We start from the raw sequence: 22,993 nt of genomic DNA, 5'->3' as shown, positions 1-22,993 counted from the left end.
CAGAGGTCATTGCCAGGGAGATTGGTTGCCCACAGTTCAAGCCTTCCAATGGATGGTTGTGGCGATGGAAAGAGAGATATCGACTGTTCTATAGAGGAGACCTTCTACTAGGGGAGAAAAGACATAGTGGTGGCATAATCCAAAGTAGATATGTTAAAATCCTACCAAAACCTACACCAATTATTAAAATGGAGTCAAATAGTGCAGTGGATAAAAGATATTCCAGTTGTCATCTAACGTCAATCAGACATGTTCAAGGAGAACGAGATGTTAACATGCAGTTTGAACACTATGGCCAATGTGCCCAAGCTAATTCTTTAAACAGGTCTGTGCTTCTTGCTCGAATTTCTAAAGATTACCATTTAGAAGATATTTTTTGTGCTGTAGGGTCCTCTATTCAATTCAGACTCATGTCAAGACCAGGGATGATCTTAAAACCAAAGGAGTCTGTCTGTGTCTGGTTCTGTTGCAACATAGATGGTACAGAAAAGCTTAAATTGTTAGTCACTCACAATCTTCCGCCAAGATCCTTGGGAACTCACTGTCTTTCTCCCGTATCCCTGAAAGTCAGTGAAAATGGTTATTTGACTGATAGACTGCTTATTGAGTGGCTTCTAAATTGGGATGCCAAACTTGCTAAACAGGAAAGAAAAATTTTACTGGCCTTTACTACCAACAATGCTGGGCCAAAAGTGAAACTTCAAAACATCTCACTTTGTATTTTTCCAAAGGAAAATCCTTTATCAGGCCATCATTTTGGAGAAGAGTTGGTTAGTGAGTTCAATATATTCTACAGACAATTTCTTCTTGAGAGGCTGAAAGAAGACACCAATATTGGTGTGAGAACTGAAATATCCCTACTTCAGAAAATGAGTGAGATTACCCTTGTAGAGGCTAGTTACACCATGAACAAGGCATGGTTAAGGGTAACACCTCATACTATAAAATCCAGTTTCCAGAAGCATGAAGGTATCCAAATTCTTTGTTCAATCAAAAATGATCCACCGGAGGCACAACCTCATGTTATATCTTTCCCCATTTCACAAGAGAGCAACAGTAACGTTGCCAATTCTGCTGTATTAACTACGGGTCAGGTATCTTACAGGACAGTTACTATTAAAGAGGAGAATGATGATGAGCATGAAAACCTTGAGTATGAATCCACGTGTACTGGGCTACTGTTTCCAAACCAAAAAGCGCAAGTTGTCTTTTCAACCAGTAGTGGCAAACCCATACTAACAGGTTTAAAGCCATATCCAAAAGTTAATGATAGAAAAGGAGACTCCACAATTGCCATCAAAACCGAAGACAAAAGACAATGCATCAATGTTCAGGAGGTCAGAAAAGCCTGTGATGTAATTCAGTGTTTTTTGTCAAACGAAAACCAAGACATGAATATTTTTTGTGCGCTGAAGAGCCAAATCGAGAGATGTTTGACCAACTCAAATAGTAGGAAAAACATTTAATTGCATGATAAGGAACTCCTTGTTTTATCAGAGCAGGAGTGTTGGACAGGTAATGGGCCACCAGTGTAAGAAGTGAGAAGGTCTAGAGTAAACAGGAAGCATTTTGCAAGTGCAATGTAACAATTCTAGAAGGGGCAATAGAATCTATGACTGCACTGTGTGAAATGAAACTCTAACATTGTAAAAGTTGCTTGTGTTTGCACATGTACTAAGGGCCCAGATTGAATAAAAGTGCATGGGGTATATAAACAAAAGTGAAATATTGTTCTATTTATTAACACACTAGCACACAATTCACAATAGAAAAGGGTGACCTCCTTATGCCAGATATTATCCAACTGCTGTGGAGCTTCTCAGTGATAAAAACAGAATCAGCCATTTAGGTGTAACCCAGGCATTGCTCAGGACTGGGATCATACTTTGGCCACTAGAAGCCCCCACACACTTCTTAGCCCCATGTTCTGTAATGTGATTTATAATGTTATATGACTAAGCAATGACTTTTCCCATGTCCATCCTCCACTGTAGCAGAATGGGCATTCAACGAGAGCAGACACCAGATCACCACATTATTACGTTTTTCCAACAGTATCCAAGACTGACTATATTCTACATAAAAAATAGTTCTATAGACTAGACATGTGCATGCTGGAAATTTTTATTTAGTTTCAGATGCATTCGTTCATTGAAGAATTTTCTTTCATCATATTCGTTATTTTGAACTGACTTTTTTTATGGATTCAGTTAATTGTATTTAGCATTCCTTTTGTATATTTGTTGGTCCGGATGACTTCGATAAAATTAAGAAGATTGCTATATTAGTTTTCAAATTCGATATCTGAGGTGGGTTCGCTATTTATGTATATTGATATTTCTTGAAATTGATATTTTGGGCACAACGGAATACATAATGCAAAATTTGGCAGCCCCGAATTTTTCAAATCTAAGAATTGTATTAGACTGTGGAATGGAAATGACTGATTCTGACAATTAAAAATTCAATTTAAATCACAAATTTACTTGAGTCTGAATTATCAAATAAGTTCAAAAATGTAATTCATTTCCCCATGGACCCAAACTACTATCGAATCATGTGACATTATCCAAATGCATCAAAACTAATGCATTCGTAAATTTCGTTATACCTTTTTTCAGTTTCTTTTACATTCATTATTAAGTCCATTTGGAGATTCATATATATCTGAATCTCCAAAAGTCTAATTTTCAGATGAAAATTGATTTGTTATGAAACAAAGCACCCATGTCTACTATATATCAGCGGTACCTGACACGGGGTAATGGATGCACCCATTAGTGTACCTTAATTGTAGTTAACTACTGTCTGCTAGCACTGTAAAGTAAGGATGGAAGTAGATGCCTATCTCTACCTATCTCTAGCAGAAATTGATTATTGTACTGCATTTGTGGAAAGGACAGTCTGCAGGCCTGCCAACCTACGCTTATTTTATTATGGATGGCTCACAGACAAATTGTACCTGCAGGCTCACTTTTAGAAGGTAAAAGTAGTTTTGTTCATTGTTCATTCTCCTTAAAAGGAGTTAAAGAGGAATTCAACTACAGGGTATACAAATTAATAGTAATTATATATATCAGAGCAGACTCTCCCACCTTTTCAGACTAGCATTTCAACAGAGGGCGGGGTTCCTAGGAAGGTATAAGGGGAGTAGTACCTTGATTAAAGAAAACAATTGCAACTGCACAAATTGTATAGCAAACTAAATTAGCAAAGGGTTGACAAAGAACACAATTGTAGCACTACCCCCTTAGGGATTGCTGATGAATTTGGGTCCCCCTATAGTCCTGCACTGCCAGTCATTCAGTATTTTACACACAAGCTTTAAGCCGGAGACAGAAACCAGTCCTTGAGCATTGGTTTTGTTGTTTATTGAGGGGAATAGAACATGGATGGGGTAAAGGGGGTATAGGATGTCCAAGGTAACCGATTTTTGAGGACAATTTCCTAAAATATTCACAAGCTTCACTTCTCTGGTGCAGTCTCTGTTGGAGTGCTAGCCAGAATTTCCAAGTTGTACCACCTCAGACCATAGATGAACTCTTCTTCACCCAGCAATTTGGAGTCTTTCTTCCTGAGCATGGGATCTGGCTCCTGTCCCTTTAAGTGAGGTGAACAGTCACTAGTAGGGGGCTAATCTGGTGTATTCACTCAGATCCTCTCCTGTACCGCTTGCTGAATGGCTGCTGCTGCCAGTTCTATCAGCTGGGCTGCTCCTTCCCTGTCATACAGGTGGTCCTTGCTCAGGGGTCCAGTGAGTCCCGAGTTTTCCTCCTTTCCAGGTCCAAGCTCACAGGAAGGCCCCATCTCACTAGGCCTCCTGGCAGCCTTCTTCATCCAGCCTCATATCTTCCTGCTCCACACTCCTCTCCCAACACCACACTGCTGCTACTGAGCAGGCTTTTACACTTTTAGGGGAGTCCCAGCCCCTTGCCAAGCCTTCTGTTGAGGATTGGCTGAGGTCCCTCAAGAGTACAGCCAACCACTCCTCAAATCCCCCCACTGCCTCCAAGGCCCTCCCCAAAAAGTCTCAGTGCAGGGGGAAATTCCAGAGGGGCTGGCCTGCAGACTCTCTCAACCCTGGCCACAATTTGACCCGTCTGGCTATCACACCGGAACTGTATTATTTTCACAAGTTTGTGGATATTTTTTTTTAATAAGCATTGTGTTGTAATCTGTGATTTTATTCACTTTGACATTTATTGTAACAACGACCCCAATCAGTTTACTAGCTTCTGTATTTATGCTTTCAACTGCAAACATACTTTTGGGTTAAAAAGTCCTCAATCTATTAAAATAATATATAGAGATATCAGCCTGATGTGAAAACTCTCATTAATGTTTGTTTAAGTGTATGTATAGCCAAAACTTTTTTTTTTTTTTTTTTGGAGGGGTGGATAAAGTAGGGAAGGGCTAGAACCCTTGTCAGGTTGTATTGCTCTCTCCACTAGCTAGTTTCACGGTCTGTACTTAATCTGGCAATCATTGTTATCAAGATAGAGAGTGTTGGGTCAGCCAACATTTTATATATCACCAGAACAAGGGGTGAGGGTAATTCTAATAGGGACACTTCTCCAAAACAGAAAGTGATGAGAAATTTTTCCAATGGGATATAGACAACAAAAAATATATTGAGAGGTGGCTTTCCTTTCCTTACCCTAATTGAAACTAAAAAAAAAGTTTGGCTATATAGAAACTTTATTAATTTGAAGAAACCTTGCTTCTATGTATAATATAAATATATATATATCTCACAAAAATTAAAGGAACACTTTTTAATCAGAGTATAGCATCAAGCCAATTAAACTCATGTGATATTGATCTGGTCAGTTAAGTAGCAGAGGGGGTTGTTGATCAGTTGCAGCTGCTTTGGTGTTAATGAAATTAACAACAGGTGCACTAGATGGGCAACAATGAAATGACCCCCAAAACAGGAATGGTTTTACAGGTGGAGGCCACTGGCATTTTTTTCCCTACTCATCTTTTCTGTTTTTCACTCGTTTTGCATTTGACTAGGGTCAGTGTCACTACTGGTAGCATGAGGCGATACCTGGACCCTACAGATGTTGCACAGGCAGTCCAACTCATCCAGGGTGGCACATTAATACATGCCATTGCCAGAAGGTTTGCTGTGTCTCCCAGCACAGTCTCAAGAGCATGGAGGAGATTGCAGGAGACAGGCAGTTACTCTAGGAAAGCTGGAGAGGGCCGCAGAAGGTCCTTAACCCATCAGCAGGACTGGTATGTGCTCCTTTGTACAAGGAGGAACAGGATGAGCACTGCCAGAGCCCTACAAAATGACCTTCAGCAGGCCACTGGTGTGAATGTCTCTGATCAAACAATCAGAAACAGACTTCATGACGGTGGCCTGAGGGCCCAATGTCCTCTAGTGGTCCCTGTGTTCACTGCCCGGCACCATAGAGCTCGATTGCTACTTGCCATTGAACACCAGAATTGGCAGGTCCGCCACTGGCGCCCTGTGCTTTTCACAGATGAGAGCAGGTTCACCCTGAGCACATGTGACAGACGTGTAAGGGTCTGGAGAAGCCGTGGAGAATGTTATGCTGCCTGTAACATTGTCCAGCATGACCGTTTTGATGATGGGTCAGTGATGGTATGAGGAGGCATATCCATGGAGGGACGCACAGACCTCTACAGGCTAGACAATGGCACCCTGACTGCCATTAGGTATCGGAATGAAATCCTTGGACCCATTGTCAGACCCTACGCTGGTGCAGTGGTTCCTGGGTTCCTCCTGGTGCACGACAATGCCCAGCCTCATGTGGCGAGAGTATACAGGCAGTTCCTGGAGGATGAAGGAATTGATACCTTTGAATGGTCCTCACGCTTGCCTGACCTAAATCCAATACAACACCTTTGGGATATCATGTTTCGGTCCATCTGATGCCGCCAGGTTGCACCTCAGACTGTCCAGGAGCTCAGTGATGCCCTGGTCCAGATCTGGGGGGAAATCTCCAGGACACCATCTGTCATCTCATTAGGAGCTTGCCCTGACATACAAGCATGTGGGGGGCCATACAATCTTCCGAGTACCATTCTGAGTTGCTGCAATGAAATTTCAGCAAAATGGACTAACCTGCAGCATCATTTTTTTCACTTTGATTTTCGGGGTGTCTTTGAATTCCTCTTTAGGTTGATAATTTTCATTTCCATCAAACGATGGGGCATCTTTCCTAACACATTACCTAGTCCATATTAGTATAGATATTCAGCATGATATTTTTCCCTATTGAGATCTGATGTGTTTTCAAAGTGTTCCTTTAATTTTTTTGAGCAGTGTATTTTTTTTTTTGGATAGGGAACACTTACCCTGAAGCAGGGACGGCCCTAATTTTCATTAATTATAAAAACATCCTATCAAAAACTAGGAAAGAAGATCTAGCTGACCATACACTTCAAATCTTAACCCATTCCCCACCATTAACCTTAAGCTGTGCCTTAACACTTACCCTATAGCTATCACCTAACCCTCACCCTAACCCTTAGCTTACTGCTTAATGCTCACAATGCCCTTTAATACTTAAAGCTGAACTCCAGGGAAAATCTAAAGTTACACTTGGAGTGGGGCTCCCCTTGCAATGGAAGGGGTAACCACTTTATTTTTATCTAGGATTTCATTAAAAAGCAGTTGTACTTACCTTATTACTCACTCCCACTGGTTTCCTCTTCTCCATGTGACTGGTTCTTTGATGTCGCTTCTCTTCACCATTGCATTTTGCATTGTGTGTTTCTTTGCCTTTAATAATATTGTCTCCATAGCTAGGCGATGCTCTGCACCACCCTCCTTCAGTGTGCCTCTAGTTTCTATTCTGGACACATGTAATTGCTAGAGCTAGACATGCTATGATTTTTTTCACCTATCTGATATTCATCTGTTATGATCTGCACAAGTTTTGGATTAACATTTTCTATGATCTGCAAGATGTCAGTTGGATTGAGTCACTGTCTGCCATATCTACTGAGACTGTGAGTCATAGCTATCTCGCCGTAACTGGATAGTCTATAGAGATTACATTTTAATTGCTTAGACTGGAGAGGCAGAATAGTTGCACTTTGACTTCATCACGTGCAGTGCAGGACCAGCAGTCCCACAATGTGAAAGAGGCCACAGAGGGCCCAGCCACATCCCAGAGTGTGGGAAAGAAGAAGAGAACACCAACTCCTTGGGGAGGGCTAAGTTTTATTTGTACCCTAGGAAAACATGAGCATTTAACCCTTGCAGTGCAAGGGGAATCCCAATGCAAAGGTAAATTAAACCATTTTGCCTCCATTGCAGCCAGCACTGAAATTCTAATATAGCCAATTGCTATGCTCCACAGAACACTTAAGGAGGTCACATGGCCCCCATATCTGGAAGTACTGGGTATTGCTGCCTGCTGCAACAGAAACAGGGACACCAAGAGACTGCTGGTAAAGTGAATATAACTGGTGCAGAGAGCACACTGTCAGTTTTCCATGGATGAGCAAGGTGATAGTGTCTCTTCAAAGGGATCTGATGCAAGTTCTAAAATTCTGATAGCCAGGAAGCCTTGGCCTAATGTCTATTTCAGGACATTTCATCTAATTTATTCAGTGTTTTCACTGATGGAGAAACATCCAATAGACGTGCAGGTATATCTTATTTTTAATGCATCCAATAGCAGGGTTGATGTAGAACTAACACAACGAGTCCAATTTAGTCTACACCCTGTTCCAAATTATTATGCAAATTCTATTTAAGTGTCACAAAGATTAAATAATTTGTTTTTCAGTTTAACTCATGGATGGCATTGTGTGTCAGGGCTCTTTTGATCACTGAAAACTATCTCGGACACCTGTGATAATTAGATTGGCCGGTGAGCCCAATTTAAGGTAAAAATACTAAAGGAGGGTATTCCACATTATTAAGCAGAGCACCATTTTCAAGCAATATGTGGAAGAAAAAGGATCTGTCTGCTGCCGAAAAGAGTGAAATAGTTCAATGCCTTGGACGAGGTATGAAAACATTAGATATTTCACGAAAACTTAAGCGTGATCATCGCACTATTAAGAGATTTGTTGCTGATTCAGAGCACAGACGGGTTCGTGCAGTTAAAGGCACATTGAAGAAGATTTCTGCCAGATCCATGCATCGGATCAAGAGAGCAGCTGCTAAAATACCATTACATAGCAGCAAACAGATATTTGAAGCTGTTGGTGCCTTTGGAGTCCCACGGACATCAAGATGTAGAGTCCTCCAGAGTCTTGCAACTGTGCATAAACCTTCTATTCGGCCATCACTAACCAATGCTCACAAGCAGAAACGGCTGCACTGGGCAGAAAAAAACATGGAGACTAATTTTCAAACAGTCCTGTTCACTGATGAGTGCCGTGCAACCCTGGATGGTCCAGAGGGATAGAGTAGTGGATGGTTGGTGGACAGCCACCCTGTTCCAACAAGGCTGCAACATCAGCAAGGCATGGTAGAGTCATGTTTTGGGCCGGAATCATGGGAACAGAGTCGGTCGGCCCCTTTAGGGTCCCCGAAGGTGTAAAGATGACCTCTGCAAAGTATGTGGAGTTTATGACTGACCACTTTCTTCCCTGGTACAGAAGGAAGAACTATGCTTTCTGTAATAAAATCATCTTCATGCATGACAATGCACCATCTCATGCTGCAAAGAATACCTCTGCATCAATGGCTGCTATGGGGATAAAAGGAGAGAAAGTCATGGTCCATCCTCCCCTGACCTCAATCCTGTTGAGAACCTTTGGAGCATCCTCAAGCAAAAGATCTATGAGGGTGGGAGGCAGTTTACATCCAAACAGAAGCTCTGGGAGGCTATTCTGACATCTTGCAAACAAATTCAAGCAGAAACTGTCCAAAAACTCACAAGTTCAATGGATGCAAGACTTGTGACGCTGCTATCAAATAAGGGCTCCTATGTTACAATGTTTAAAAATGTAAAATGTTGTTAAAAGTTTGATTGAAATAGCTTTTGATTTCAGTAAATATGCTGCAAACACAAATGACAATTTTCACTTCTTTACAACCTATAAAGTGTTTTGAAACTTACTGTGCGTAATAATTTGGAACAGTGCATTGTAAGTTTTTTTATGTTTAACAGAAATCCTGTTATCATTAGGAGGTTTGTTCAATAAAATGTGAATTGTACTCTTAATAGTTGATAACATGAGAATTATGCTGACTGTTATTTACATCAATTATTTAGGTAAATGAGAAAAATATAATTTGCATAATAATTTGGAACAGGGTGTAATCTTAGATTGTAAACTCTATCGAGCTGGGCCCTCTGTTTCCTCTTGCACCAAATTGTATTGTAACTGTAATATCTACCTTCATTTTGTAAATTGCTGAGCAAACTGTTGGCGCTATATAAATCCTGTATAATAATAATAAGAATGTCAGACCAAATATATCTATGGAAAGAGTTGCCTCCAAATGCAAACATTCTTGGCATAAAAGTTTATTAAGAATTTTTTAGCTTCACAGATCTGTGAAAAAAAAAACATTTTAAAAGTAACAGACTGTCTTTATGGCATATCCTTGGTCTAAACACGTGAAGCAGCCATGTCCATCATAATGAGAGAAGCTAGCACCCAAAAATGACAGACTTTGGGATCTAGTTATAAAAAAAAAATATCCACAGCTGTCTCAAATAATCCTCGTAATTTGCCTAACACATTTATCTTCTATGATTATCAACTCCACTCAGTGGCCATAATGCAGAAATTTCTTGACTGAGGTATTTCACCATATTATGGGCACTAGATGGAGTTGATGATCAATGATAGCAACATATTAGGCAAATTACAGGGATTATTCATGACAGCTGTGCGAATGCAGTTTTTTTTTTCAGACTCCTTTGTGACAACGCAATGGGGTTGATTTACTAAAACTGGAAAGTGCAAAATCTGGGGCAGCTCTACATAGAAACCAATCAGCTTCCTGGTTTGTTTGCCAAAATTTTTTTGAACAAGCTGAAGTTAGAGCTTATTGGCTACCATGCACAGCTTCATTGGTTTTTGCACTCTCAAGTCTTAGTAATTCAACCCTAATAGCTTAAAATCAGTTCCATGATCCCCTTTTAACCAGAGGGTACCTAGCAATGGCACACAAATATTTTCCAGCCAATGGAGAGCTGCCATGTCATCACTGTCTCACTTAACCATAGTGGAATAACAAAACAGACGCCATCTTGTCAATTCTTTTTTTTTTTTTCAAACTCTAATAAAAACTAAATATATCTTATTTGACTTCTTCTTATGAATATACATATATAATATATATATAATTATAATGCACAAAATTTTAAGTCAGATGTAGAAATAAGAATACAGCTTAGGACCCAGTGTTGTATTTTACAGCTCTATCTACAACATTTGAAGAAAACAGCTGAAGGCACCGGAATCTCCTTCTTGATCAAACAGGAACGATAAGGTACCTGCTCTCTTCATATCTGTGCATCAAAACCATTACATAAAACTACATGTAAGGCACTACATTGCTGTGAGAGGTATTGGCACCAGATAACACAGGGTTAAAGTGTATTGTATAACACACCAACAACTGTGGCAGCAACTATTCCAGTGCCGACAGTTGTTCAAGGATGGCTTAGGCAACCCAAGAAGCTCTTTTCACTTATGAGTGGATTAGTGCATGGACTACTTTGGTTCTCTGTAGGACTTGTCCGGAACTCTTCTTTACGGTAAGAGACCCATGCGAGACACCTTGGCTGACAAGAACGAGTGAATGATGAAGACGATGGTTTTGGGACAAGAGTGAAGATCTAGCTGCTGAATGAAAAAAAAAAAGAGGATTAAAGGATTGTAAATCCATACCTTTGATTTTACAATTTTACCAAAAGTGTGAGACAAGTATGACCAATGGACAGGTCCTTATGTGTCATGGCAGCTGACAAATAATATGTGCACTAAAGCTGGGTCCATGAAAACATGGTTTAATGAGTTTGGTGTAGAGGAATTTGAGAAGCCTGTACAGAGCCCTGGCCTCAACCCCTCTGAACACATGAATGAATTGGAACACCGATTTTGAATCAGATCTTCTCAACCAACATCAGTACCTGACCTCATAAACGGGCACAAATTCCCACAGACACACTTCATAATTTTGTGGAAAGATTTCTCAGAAGAAAGGGAGGCCAACTCTATCATAATGCCCATGGTTCTGAAATGGAATGTCCAACAAGCTCTTATAGATGCGATGATCAGGTGAACATGTAGTTCATATTTAAACAGTGCTTACAGAAAATAACAGAGGTTTATTATATATGTTATGGTTACCTCATGCCCATGTTCTATGATATACAGTAATGCGGCATGTTTTTCCTGCTCTTTGGTGAATATGTAAGGCCATAACATACACTATATTGCCAAAAGAATGGGGATGCCTGCCTTTACACACACATGAACTTTAATGGCATCCCAGTCTTAGTCTGTAGAGTTCAATATTGAGTTGGCCAACCCTTTGCAGCTATAACAGCTTCAACTCTTCTGGGAAGGCTGTCCACAAGGTTTAGGAGTGTGTCTATGGGAATGTTTGACCATTCTCCCAAAAGCGCATTTATGAGGTCAGGCACTGATGAGAAGGCCTGGCTCGCAGTCTCCGCTCTAATTCATCCCAAAAGTGTTCTATCGGGTTGAGGTCAGGACCCTGTGCAGGCGAGTCAAGTTCCTTCACCCCAAACTTGCTCATCCATGTCCTGTGCGTAGTCATGTTGGAACAGGAAGGGGCCATCACCAAACTGTTCCCACAAAGTTGGGAGCATGAAATTGTCCAAAATGTCTTGGTATGCTGATGCATTAAGAGTTCCCTTCACTGGAACTAAGGGGCAAAGCCCAACCCCTGAAAACAACCCCACACCATAATCCTCCCACCACCAAACTTTACACTTGCCACAATGCAGTCAGGCAAGTACCTCTCCCCTGGCAACCACCAAACCCAGACACGTCCATGGGATTACCAGACGGAGAAGCGTGATTGTTCACTCCAGAGAACAAGTCTCCACTGCTCTAGAGTCCAGTGGCGGCGTGCTTTTCACTACTGCATACGACACTTTACATTGGTCTTGGTGATGTAAGGCTTGGATGCAGCTGCCATGGAAACTCATTCCATGAAGCTCTCTATATACTGTTGTTTTTGCTAATCTGAAGGCCACATGAAGTCTGGAGGTCTTTAGCTATTGACTCTGCAGACACTTAGTGACTTCTGAGCACTGTGCGCTTCAGCATGCACTGACCCCGCTCTGTCATTTTACGTAGCCTGTTGTTCCCAGTTGCTTCCACTTTGTTATAATGGCACTAACAGTTGACCGTGGAATATTTAATAGCAAGGAAATTTCACGGATGGACTTATTGCACAGGTGGCAACCTGACACGGTACCACGCTTGACTTCACTGAGCTCCTGACAGCGACCCATTCTTTCACAAATGTTTGTAGAAACAGTCTGCATGCCTAGGTGCTTGGTGGCATCACCAGCAAGGCTCCCACTCTTCATCCATTACACATTGGCATCAGAGGCTGGTCATTAGCTCTGAGGAAAGGGATTCCTCCCCGAAACGCGTCAGTAATTTGACCTCACTGACAGTGAGGACACCTTGCCTGTCGTTGTGGCCATCGTCATTTTTCTATGCTTTTTAGATACATGCTTTGCTTGTGAGTATGTTTTTATTATTTTTTACTCTTTACAATAAACTTTGGATAATGCACGAGGTGTGTGCGCCACCTGTTTTCTCTTTATACACCTGTGGCCATGGAGGTGATTGGAACACCTGAATCCAATGATTTGGAGGGCTGGCCCAATACTTTTGGCAATATAGTGTATCGTCATCTATCAACAAAGTGGCTTCAGTGGGCTAGGGAGTCTCTGAAAATGAGTAAAGTATATAGCCAATGTATGCCTTGGGTCCTAATATCGAAGTACTCACCCACCCCTAGTCCTCCCACAAAGCAAAGTAAAAACCTCCACGTTTGCATCTGCATTGCATTATGGAATGCTGGGGGTTGACCCAAGGTTCTTTAAGGGGTTTACGTCAAAACAATGAACACCTAAATTTGGGGCTAGGTGGGTAAATGTCAGCTTTTTTCATGAAAACTGGAGGTATGAATAGACATAGCACAACAATGCTGCCTGTGTGCTGAAATAAAAGCAATTGCAGGAAAAGGCACCAAGAAAATTATCTAAATTTAAACTACTGTATATGTGTATACAAAGATGAAAAAAAAATCTGCATGTGACCTTTAGCACTACCATACTTTTCAAAGTTACCTATAAAGAACAATGTGGGGAGATTTACTAAAACTGGAGCACCCAGAATCTGGTGCAGCTTTGTATAGTAACCAATCAGCTTCTAACATCAGCTTGTTCAATTAAGCTTTGACAAAAAAAAACTGGAAGCTGATTGGTTTGTATGCACCAGATTTTGCACCATGAAGTTTTAGCAAATAACCCCAAATGTGTATCAAATAAAACTTGCTTAACGTACAAGTTCACCCTCGGGGTTGCCAAAGTCCAGATATAACATCCTGGCACTATCGTCAGAGGACATCCGGAGTTTTTCGAAGGGTTTATGAAGGTGAACGATTCTGTTGAGTCCAGGCTCCTCCGTGAATAGTGTGAATCCTTTGTCGATGTGTATCGAGAGTGCGCACTCCTTTCCTCCCCATGTACAAGCTAGGTAGGGAAAAACACATAGTCATGTTTGGGAGGAGAACCGTATTGAATAGATGGAACTATCTACTAAACTATACTCAAATGTTAAAGTATATCTAAAGCCAAATGTTTACTTTTGTTTTGGATAAAGTAGAGAATAGGTCAAACCCCTGTAATTTTTTTTACTGTCTATGTCCTATTGAAGCTGAAATCCCTGCAGAAAAACTTGCATTTACCCACTGCAAGTCCAGATACTTTCACCCCCTTCCAGTCCAGGCCAATTTTCAGCTTTCAGTGTTATCACACTTTGAATGACAATTGCGAGGTCATGCAACACTGTCCCCATATTCATTTTTTAGCATATTTTTTAGACAGATAAAACTTTATTTTGGTGGTATTTATTCACCACTGGGATTTTTTTTTGCTATATAAATGAAAAAGTCCAAAAATTTTGAAAAAAAATGTTTTTCTAATAAAATTTTGCAAATAAATAATCTTTCTTCATAAATCTTGGCCAAAATGTATTCAGTTATCTGTTTAGTAAAAAAAAAACCAAATTAGTTTATAACCAAAAATTATAATTTAAAAATTTTTTTTACATTTTTATATTTTTTTTATATTATTATTTATATTTTTTTTAACATACTGTTAACCTAGCAGTACAGTGTCACCATAGTGACACTGTACTACTTGTGGGGGGTGATGAAGATTTTATTCTTTTCTATTATGCTGATTGCTTTTACACCCATAAAGGCTATAAAAGCAATCCTTTCTCCTTCTCTCTGCATTCTTGCAGTCATTGAGAAATACTGTGAGAGCTCTGATTGGTCACAGCTTGTCAGATAGTACAATGCTGTTGTGCATAGCGCTGTACCATGCGACCTCTGTGATCATTCACAGATTTCACTAGTAGTAAGCAATGATGTCAGGAAGTGACATCTTGCTTACTACTATTCATGAGATCACTGATTAGCCAATCAGTGATCACATGAATCGGGACCTCACACAGAGGTCCCGTACAGCGATCGGTGTTCCACTGTGTCCTCAAGACACAGCGGCACTGGATCGCGGTGCCGCGCACCCCCAGGGAGTGCTCACAGGCTGGAAATGCGGGTGCCATTTATGAACGGCAACCCGCTCCTGCACCGCTTCCGTCCAGCCGATTATGTACATGGAACAAATGGGAAGTGGTTAAATATATTCTTCATTAGCCACAATAGCTATAAACCCATTTTGTTTGGCCCAAATACCTTTTCAAACCCAGGTATTACCTTGTTAAAGTAGCAGTGACATCAACACTGTGCAGTCTATAGCCTGTGCAGAAAGCAGAGCTGTGGGAGGGGCCACATGAGGCCCACCCACTACAGGCTGCCTGCAGAAAACTACAGAAGGGGTGGAGACAGGACCAGTCACAATGCACAAGGAGAGAGATTAGCACTGACCGGTCTCATTTACAGGACGTTCCAGCCCAAAGTTTTACAGATGTTTATCCAGGAGTTCCTTTCACTTTCTAGACAGCAAGAAGTGAGAGGAAATCTCCCCAATGTCAGGGGAAACCCTCTTGTAGATGGCTGTCACAGGAAGAGGTGTCCCCACTTGAAGGTTATTTCTATATTTATAACGGTGAATCTTCCCCTCCGAGACAAAGACAGCAACACAATTCTAACAGAGGTTCCAATCCTTCTCTACGCTATCCAAAATTACAAAACAATCTGGCTTTTATTATACTTACATTCAAACCATAGAGTTATACTAAGAGGGATAAATAAAGAGTAGGGTTGCCCATATACAATTAAATTCTTTTGTTCAGACAGCCGGCTGAACAAAAAAAAAACTGAACAGATCCCCCATCCATGATGTGGATGGGGGAATCCTCCCTCTTGTCCTCCCCCATTTTCCCTCCACCAGAATACACAGATCAGGGCTGCAGCCTATTGCCTGCAGTGCTGATCAAACTGAAATTTTCCAACAGTCCCATTCATGAAACATTTATAGATCGACTTTTCATGAATGGGAATGGACACATGGATCGCAATTTGATAAGTCCCTGTGGAACCGGCTGAATTTCGATCCATGTGTGGCTGGCTTTACACAAGAGCTTAAATATTACCTTTTTTTGGAGGAAATGCTCCTCCAGTGAAAACAAGAGAAAATCATGAAAAAAAACTCTGATGCCCCCATGAAAAACCACGTGGCTCTCCCCACCTGCCTCCCTACTGTGGCAGCACCCAGATATTGCAGAGCTCCCCTTTACATTTTAACATTTTTAACAGTATCTGCTTGCAAAGCAAGGTTTTCAGCTCACTTTTCCCCTCCCTTATTTCCTGTAAAGTAATGTGTACCAGCCTGTAGCTAGCACCCCTATCTGTAGCTGGAATTCAAGGCTATATTCTGCAAAGTTTAGAAAGTCTTTTGAATGTATAGAAAGGGAAAGAGGAAAAATATGCATTGTGATGTAATTATTGATATATACGCTTGTAAGGAGTGGATACAACTCACTCAGCTTTGCAGGCATGAGCCCGGCTGGGTCAAACAGCGCTGTTTTTAATAAATCACTTGTTTTCCTCAAGGTGTCCAGAGTTTCCTGGTTTTCCAAAATTGCTACTACAATACCATGCAGAACTCAATGGCTTAGCAACCCATCGCCGTACCCCAGGGCTGCTGTTAGAAACCATGGGGCCCCATAAAGCCAACCTGACAGGGCCCCTCGAAGAATCAGTTTACTAGGATTCATTTATGAACACAGTGAGTGATTAGTACCCATGTACCAAATCATGTAGTGTGTTTTTGCTGCATTTTTGCCGCGTTTTAGATGCATTTTAAATCTGCCTAGCAACAAGAAAAAAACAAACAAAAAATAAAAACACAACACAAAATGCAGCAAAAATGCAGCAAAAACGTGTCAAAAACACAAAATGCAATGCAGAAACGAATCAAACGCAACCTGCATAGGTGAGAAGCTAGCCGTAAAGTGAGCCACCTTACTTTGCTCAGTATGAGGAACATGGAGATTCACTTTAAATACAGAATGAGTGGACTAATACATAAAAACACTTCTAGAATCACCATAATACAAAACAAAGCTGCGTGCTGTTTTCAAGCTGCACTTCTCTCACCTGTTGTCACCTCTTGTATAAGCTCAGCTGCATTGTGGCATCCGTCTACTAATGCCCGGGTCCATTCTGCCAGCTCTCTGGGTGTCGCCACACTGAACAAGTGAGTTTCCACCCCCTTCTGTGTGCCAGACCGAAGGGCAAAGGCCAGCTCAGTGTCATACAGCGGTGAACTCTTGGGGGGTCCAGAGTGTACAAGCCTGCGAAGGATGGCAGAAACATTTTAGTAAACGCCCGCTTTATACTTGGAAACTGCAACCCTTGTCCCCTGTTTAATTATTTAAGCTGAACCCCAGGCTAACGGCTAAAAGACACGTATGGAAAAACCTGAAGTTCACGGTGCACACAAGGCTTGACCTGTTGAATGTCTATTTACTCGGCACAACCTATTATTTTATATTTTATTATTTATTTTATATATATATGTAACGGAACCAGACCCCGACTGTACTTGGGTATTTCCGTTAGACTACCGTTTCCCCGTTCGAACACCGAAAACAGACACCACAGCTGACCATACAAGACTAGACGTCACCAGTCTTGGAAGTAAACCAGGAAGTAGACTCATTTATTTTAACACAGATACAAGATAATATACACTCAGGGGACAAGCCCCCCTCCCTGTATAATGACACAGAGAGTGGGAATCTTTATTTAGTAACAAGAGACACACTAACAGACAGTCCCATCAGGAGGGCTGCTGGAAACACCCCCCACCAAGCCAATAAACATAAACACATACATTCCATAATAGTTTGCTCCCAAGCAAGACACACAATAGAACAATGGGATGCAACCACATGACATTAAACAATCCACAACCCCCCACCCCAATATTAGGACAGATCACCCTGTACCCCTAGCAGGCACAGGGTGACTTACACATAAGAGGGATTTGGGGAGCTGAGAAGGGGTCTCCCTACCTCTCCAAAGTGAGCTGTGTTCCATGGGCCCCCCACCCAAAGTGACTCCCGTTACAATACACACACATATATATATATATATATATATATATATATATATATATATATATATAAATTTTTATTATTGTTCAATTATTTTTTTTGCAGAAAATTTGTGTTTGATAAACCTTTGCACTAATATCGTGTGACATAAAGTAATTGGAACTTCCACCAGCTTATTCTCCAGGGTCTCTGTTTCCAGAAAATATATACTGTTTGGGGGGGTTGTACTAAGGAACACATCTTCCCAAAAGGGGAAGTTCCGCTTTACAGATTGGTCCCCCACTCCCCATTAAGGATTGGCACCTTTGGGGAGCTGGTACCTGAAATTGACAGTTACCCGCTCCCACTTTCGCTGCGATTGCCTAGGCGATCGGAAGCAGAAGTTGTTCTCCTCCCTCCCCGTAGTCTTGTGGGACACGTGACAGGTCCCAGAAGACGACGGGGCCATTCAGGAAGCGCAGCAATACTCACGCATGCACAGTGGGCACCTGTTTGTGAAGCCGCAAGCTGTCATAGCCGGGTGCCCACACTGAAGATGCCGGCGCTTGAAATACAAGACGGCCGGTGAAATGGGCTGCGGGGAGGACACCGTGGAACCGAGGGACAGGTGAATGGCTGTTTTTTTAAAGTCAGCAACTACAGTTTTTGTAGCTGCTGACTTTTATTTTTTCACAGTGCGACTGGAACTCTGCTTTAAGGCTTACATTGATATTTTTAACGTGTGCATAAAGGAACAGTTTTTTTTCAAAAACGTCTCTGGCAGCAAAAAGGTTAAATACATTGTGATGAATTAAAATGGGATGTTAATGGTCTCCATTCACAAAGCGGCATTTTCCGCTTTAAGAAATGCGGTAAAAATACGGCTTTGCGTTTTTCTTAAATTTTTTTTTCAATTCACTGAAAAAACAATACTAACATACCGCATGTGCTATTTTATGAAGCGATGTGGTATTTTCGTGGTGAAAAAGGCTTTGGCAGGGAAAGGGTTAAATGCATTATGATGAATTAAAACAAAATGTTAATGGGCTTTGTTCACAAAGTGGTATGCTACGCTTTAAGAAATGCGGCAAAATACAGCTTTGCGTTTTTATGAATTTTTTTTTCTCTAAATTCACTAAAAAATGCTACTATAATACCACATACGCTATTTTATGAAATGATGCAGTATTTAGTAGTGAAAACTTGCGGTAATTTAACACCGACGGTAGCTGGTGTCCTTAGCAAACAGTACCTGTCATGGTTGTTAAGGAGCGAGCGGCTGCCGCGTCCTTAACAACCATGACTGATCTGCTGTCAGCAGGATTCCCCACTGACAGCTGAATGTAAATAAAAGAATTGCTGGCAATTAACCACTTCATGCCTTCCAATAGCTGTAATACTGCTACAGGGTGGCAGGGGTGAACAAAATCATGTATATATACGAGATTTTGCATTTTACTCGCAGCCTCAGCTGTCAATCACTGTGTCCCGGCCGGTGATTACTCGCCGGCACCTGGTGATCATGGAGCATTACCGATGGATGGAGAGAACTGTATCTAAACAATACAGTTCTCTTCCCTGTCAGCTCCTGCACACTGCTACGTGGAGATGTGAACCTGTCTCATAGGAAATCATGTTAAATGGACTGCTGTGCATTTCTGCAAAACGCAGCAGAGAACACTTAGGTGTGAACCAAGGCTAACCTTCCATATTAAAACATATTTATGCCATTGGTGATGCACTTCTCATTTTTGTCCACTAGATGGCAGAACAGTTATTTGAAAACAAGTTTGATAGCAGTCCCTTTTAAAATGTGCAGCCATATTGGAACCAGGTCTACTTCATATTTGTTGCATGTCCCAATACACATGGAATAATTGACTTTGAATATTTAAAAAGTGTTGCATACATTTATATGTGAATAAATCAAAGAGTGCGCTAAATATAAGTAAATACAAAAATTATTAGTTTAAAATAATGATGTCCGTGATAGAAAAAAATTTACGGACATCAAATTCACAGACCTCATTATTTTAAACTAATAATTTTTGTATTTACTTATATTTAGCGCACTCTTTGATTTATTCACATTTTTACCTTTTTTTGGTTAGGAGTGCAGCTTTTGTTCTATTTAGTTTTTTTTTTTTTTTCTCTATTTCTCATAATACATTTATATGTGTTTTCTGAATGCTAGGCAATGTTAAAGTGATTGCAAGTGTATTTTTTTATATTTATTACATATTTTTTATTTTTTTATATTTTATATTTTTTATTTATTACATTTTTTTTTATTTATTACATAGCGCCTCCAATTTACATACACATATATTGTACATTCACATCAGTCCCTAACCCTCAAGGGGTGTACAATCTAAGGTCCCTAACTTACATTCATACACATACTAGGGCCAATTTAGACAGGATCCAATTAACCAACCAGCATGTCTTTGGAGTGTGGGAGGAAACCGGAGTACCTGGAGGAAACCCACGCAGTCACAGGGAGAACATGCAAACTCCCTTTTTACACAATGCAGAGGATTAACCCCTTAGGTTCCACAATGAGTATAAAAATAATGCTTTACTGTATATACAGACTGATTTTACTGTTGTGGGTTTAGTAACACTTTAGCATAAAAAACATTTTGACTTTTTAACCACGTTAACCTCTTGCCTCCCACAGTGGTCGAGCTGTCAGACAGTTTTCAGTCTCTACCAGTGATTGAGAACTGTTGAGATCGGTTTGGATAACATGACCACTTTGATAGCCAAGTACAGCAGACATGTGATTGACTAGACTAGGGGTAGGCAACCTGAGAGCCGCAGGACTACAAGTTCCATCATGCCTCTGCAAGTCATAGCTGTAACTGTCAGTTTTGTAATCTTTGCATTGCCTCATGGGAAATGTAGTTCCACGACAGCTAGAGAGTCGCAGGTTGCCTACCCCTGGACTAGACCCTGTTAAGGGGATGCCAGGGCTGGGAAAAACGGTTTAGGTTCTGCATCAGATGTTAATGAGAGGAATCCCAGCTTGTCCCCACTTTGTCACTTCACTATCACTCTGAAATTGTTCAGGATACCTTTCAGTCTGCCCAAAGGCCTGCTTAAAAAAAAAACAACTAGGAAGGTAAGAAGAAAAAAACACTTACAGGTATGTTAGGTTAATGGGAATTCTTAAAGTAGAACTCTAGACAAAACTTTTTTTTTCATTTAGAATGGAGTAAGGAGGGGGGTTTCACAACCCCTGTCAGTTTATTTTTTATCATCTGTGTCCCTATGGGGAGATTTCCCTTCACTTCCTGTCTCATAGACCAAACAGGAAATCCATGCAAATTAAGGGAATTCCTTGGGAACCCCCAGGTCACCAGAACTAGTGTCCCTATTGGAGGATTTCCCCTTTATTACTTTTCTGGGAAGATAGCTTCCATGCCACGCCGCATTGAGGCAGTAATTGCTGCAAAAGGGGCCCAAACCAAGTACTGAGTACATATGCATGCTTCTACTTTTCAGAGGTCCGATATTGTTCTATGTACAATCCTTGTTTTATTGATTGCATGTAATATTCTCATTTTCTGAGATTGTGGATTTGGGGTTTTCATGAGCTGTAAGCCATAATCATCACAATGATGACAAATCACGGCTTGAACTATCTTGCTTTGCATGTAATGAGTCTATCTCATATATTAGTTTCACCTTTTAAGTTGCTGCACTGAAATAAATGAACTTTTGCACGATATTCTAATTTTTTGAGTTTCACCTGTATGTAAAGCACTGTGTAAATTGACAGCGTTACATAAGTACCTGAAATAAGTAAATATATATATTTGAAAATAAATTGAATATTATTATTATACAGTATTAATATAGCGCCAAAAGGTTTGCTCAGCGCTGTACATTATAGTGGGGGACAAAACATGAGACAATACAGTAACAAAACAATACACGAGGGGTTAGAGGGCCCTGCTCTTTCGAGCTTACAATCTAGGAGGGAGGGGATAGTGATACAGGAGGAAGTGGCTGTGGGGGATGGAGTGGTGGGAGGAGTGGAGGAGATCAGCTGTTAGGTGAGAGTGTGGTAGGCTTCCCTGAACAGATGGGTTTTCAGGGTGCGCCTAAAGGTGAGGAGGGTAGGTGACAGTCTGATGGATGGGGTAGTGAGTTCCAGAGGATGGGGGAAGTCCTGGAGAAGTTCTGCAGTCGAGCATGGGAGGAGGAGACCAGGGAGCTAGAAAGTAGGAGGTCTTGTGAGGAGCGAAGAGTACGGGTTGGGTGGTATTTGGGTGTCAGGTCGGTGAGGTAGTTTGGGGCAGTGTTATGAATGGCTTTGTATATCAATGTTAGTAGTTTGAATTTAATGCATTGGGCAATCGGAAGCCAATGGAGGGAATGACAGAGGGGGGTGGCAGAAGCGGAGTGGTTGGTAAGGTGGATGAGTCTGGCCTCTGAGTTCAGGATAAACTGAAGCGGGGAATATGGCCAAAATTGTAGTATTTCAAATATATGTCAATATATTTGGGAGGAATGTTTTTAAAATATATTTTTCTTCCACATGGCATGAGCACTGTTCCGCGGGGGGTGTCCTTAGCTTTGTGTAGGCTCTGGTCCACTACAGCAATCCTGTGCAGGGGAATGGGGTGGTAGGAAATCAAATGAAAAGTATGTCCACTATACCCTGCCCACCCTAAAATGAACCTGAAGAGGCAGTTTTACAAGTTCATTGGCACAACAGGATTCACTCTTCTTACTACTTCTTACTTCCTACTAAGTAATATTCAGTATCAGCCTTCTCCAGTATGCAGTCATGACAGGTCCTCTTTACTCACCAGTACAATTCAGATATATTTAGCATCCCACAGCTCACCCCTTACCTGGTGGCAATGAGCGGGTGGCAGATGGCCGGTTTACTGAACCCCTCTCTGGTGTGCGGGAGGCTGTTGTACAATAGGAAATCTTTTTCTGTAAGAATGGCCATGAGGTTCCGCTTTCCCTCTGGCGCCAGCTAAAAACCAGTAAAAGGAGAAACAATGTGATCAACATTGATTATTAGCCGAAGACATAGAACAAAGCACTTGTTACTTTTTTTTTTTAAGATTAAAGTGTTACTAAACCAACAACAGTAAAATCAGTCAGTATATGCAGTAAAGCATGCTTGTTAGGCTCCATGCACACGGGGTGTTTTGAGAACGCTGGTAACATTAGCTGTGTAAAGTCACGTTAAAAAAAATTAGTTTTTCAGCATTTTTTTGCATTTTTGCATTAGCGTTTA

The 22,993-nt window shown here is 41.0% G+C and overlaps 1 protein-coding gene across 2 annotated transcripts in view; it reads right to left on the bottom strand.

The window, feature by feature from the left end:
• Positions 1–9,451: 9,451 nt before the first annotated feature.
• The window catches only part of SNTA1 (syntrophin alpha 1), a 91,873-nt gene continuing 78,331 nt past the window's right edge, over positions 9,452–22,993 (bottom strand). The window contains exons 5-8 of one of the 2 annotated variants that reach the window (XM_089673238.1): positions 22,596–22,726; positions 16,790–16,986; positions 13,507–13,694; positions 9,452–10,794 (exon numbers count right to left, since the gene is read on the bottom strand). In XM_089673238.1, the coding sequence (XP_089529364.1) occupies positions 10,705–10,794; positions 13,507–13,694; positions 16,790–16,986; positions 22,596–22,726 (606 nt within the window). In that variant the 3' untranslated portion in view covers positions 9,452–10,704. Of the gene's footprint in view, positions 10,798–13,506; positions 13,695–16,789; positions 16,987–22,595; positions 22,727–22,993 lie in introns of both variants that reach the window. The other variant, XM_089673237.1, reaches the window with a different exon arrangement.

The sequence above is a fragment of the Staurois parvus genome, unplaced genomic scaffold, assembly GCF_062004578.1.
Source record: "Staurois parvus isolate SC_StPar_1 unplaced genomic scaffold, SC_StPar_1.0 ptg000137l, whole genome shotgun sequence".
Taxonomy (NCBI): Eukaryota; Metazoa; Chordata; class Amphibia; order Anura; family Ranidae; genus Staurois; species Staurois parvus.
The sequence above is the reverse complement of the archived record's forward strand: the minus strand, read 5'-3'. Positions and strand labels throughout refer to the sequence as shown.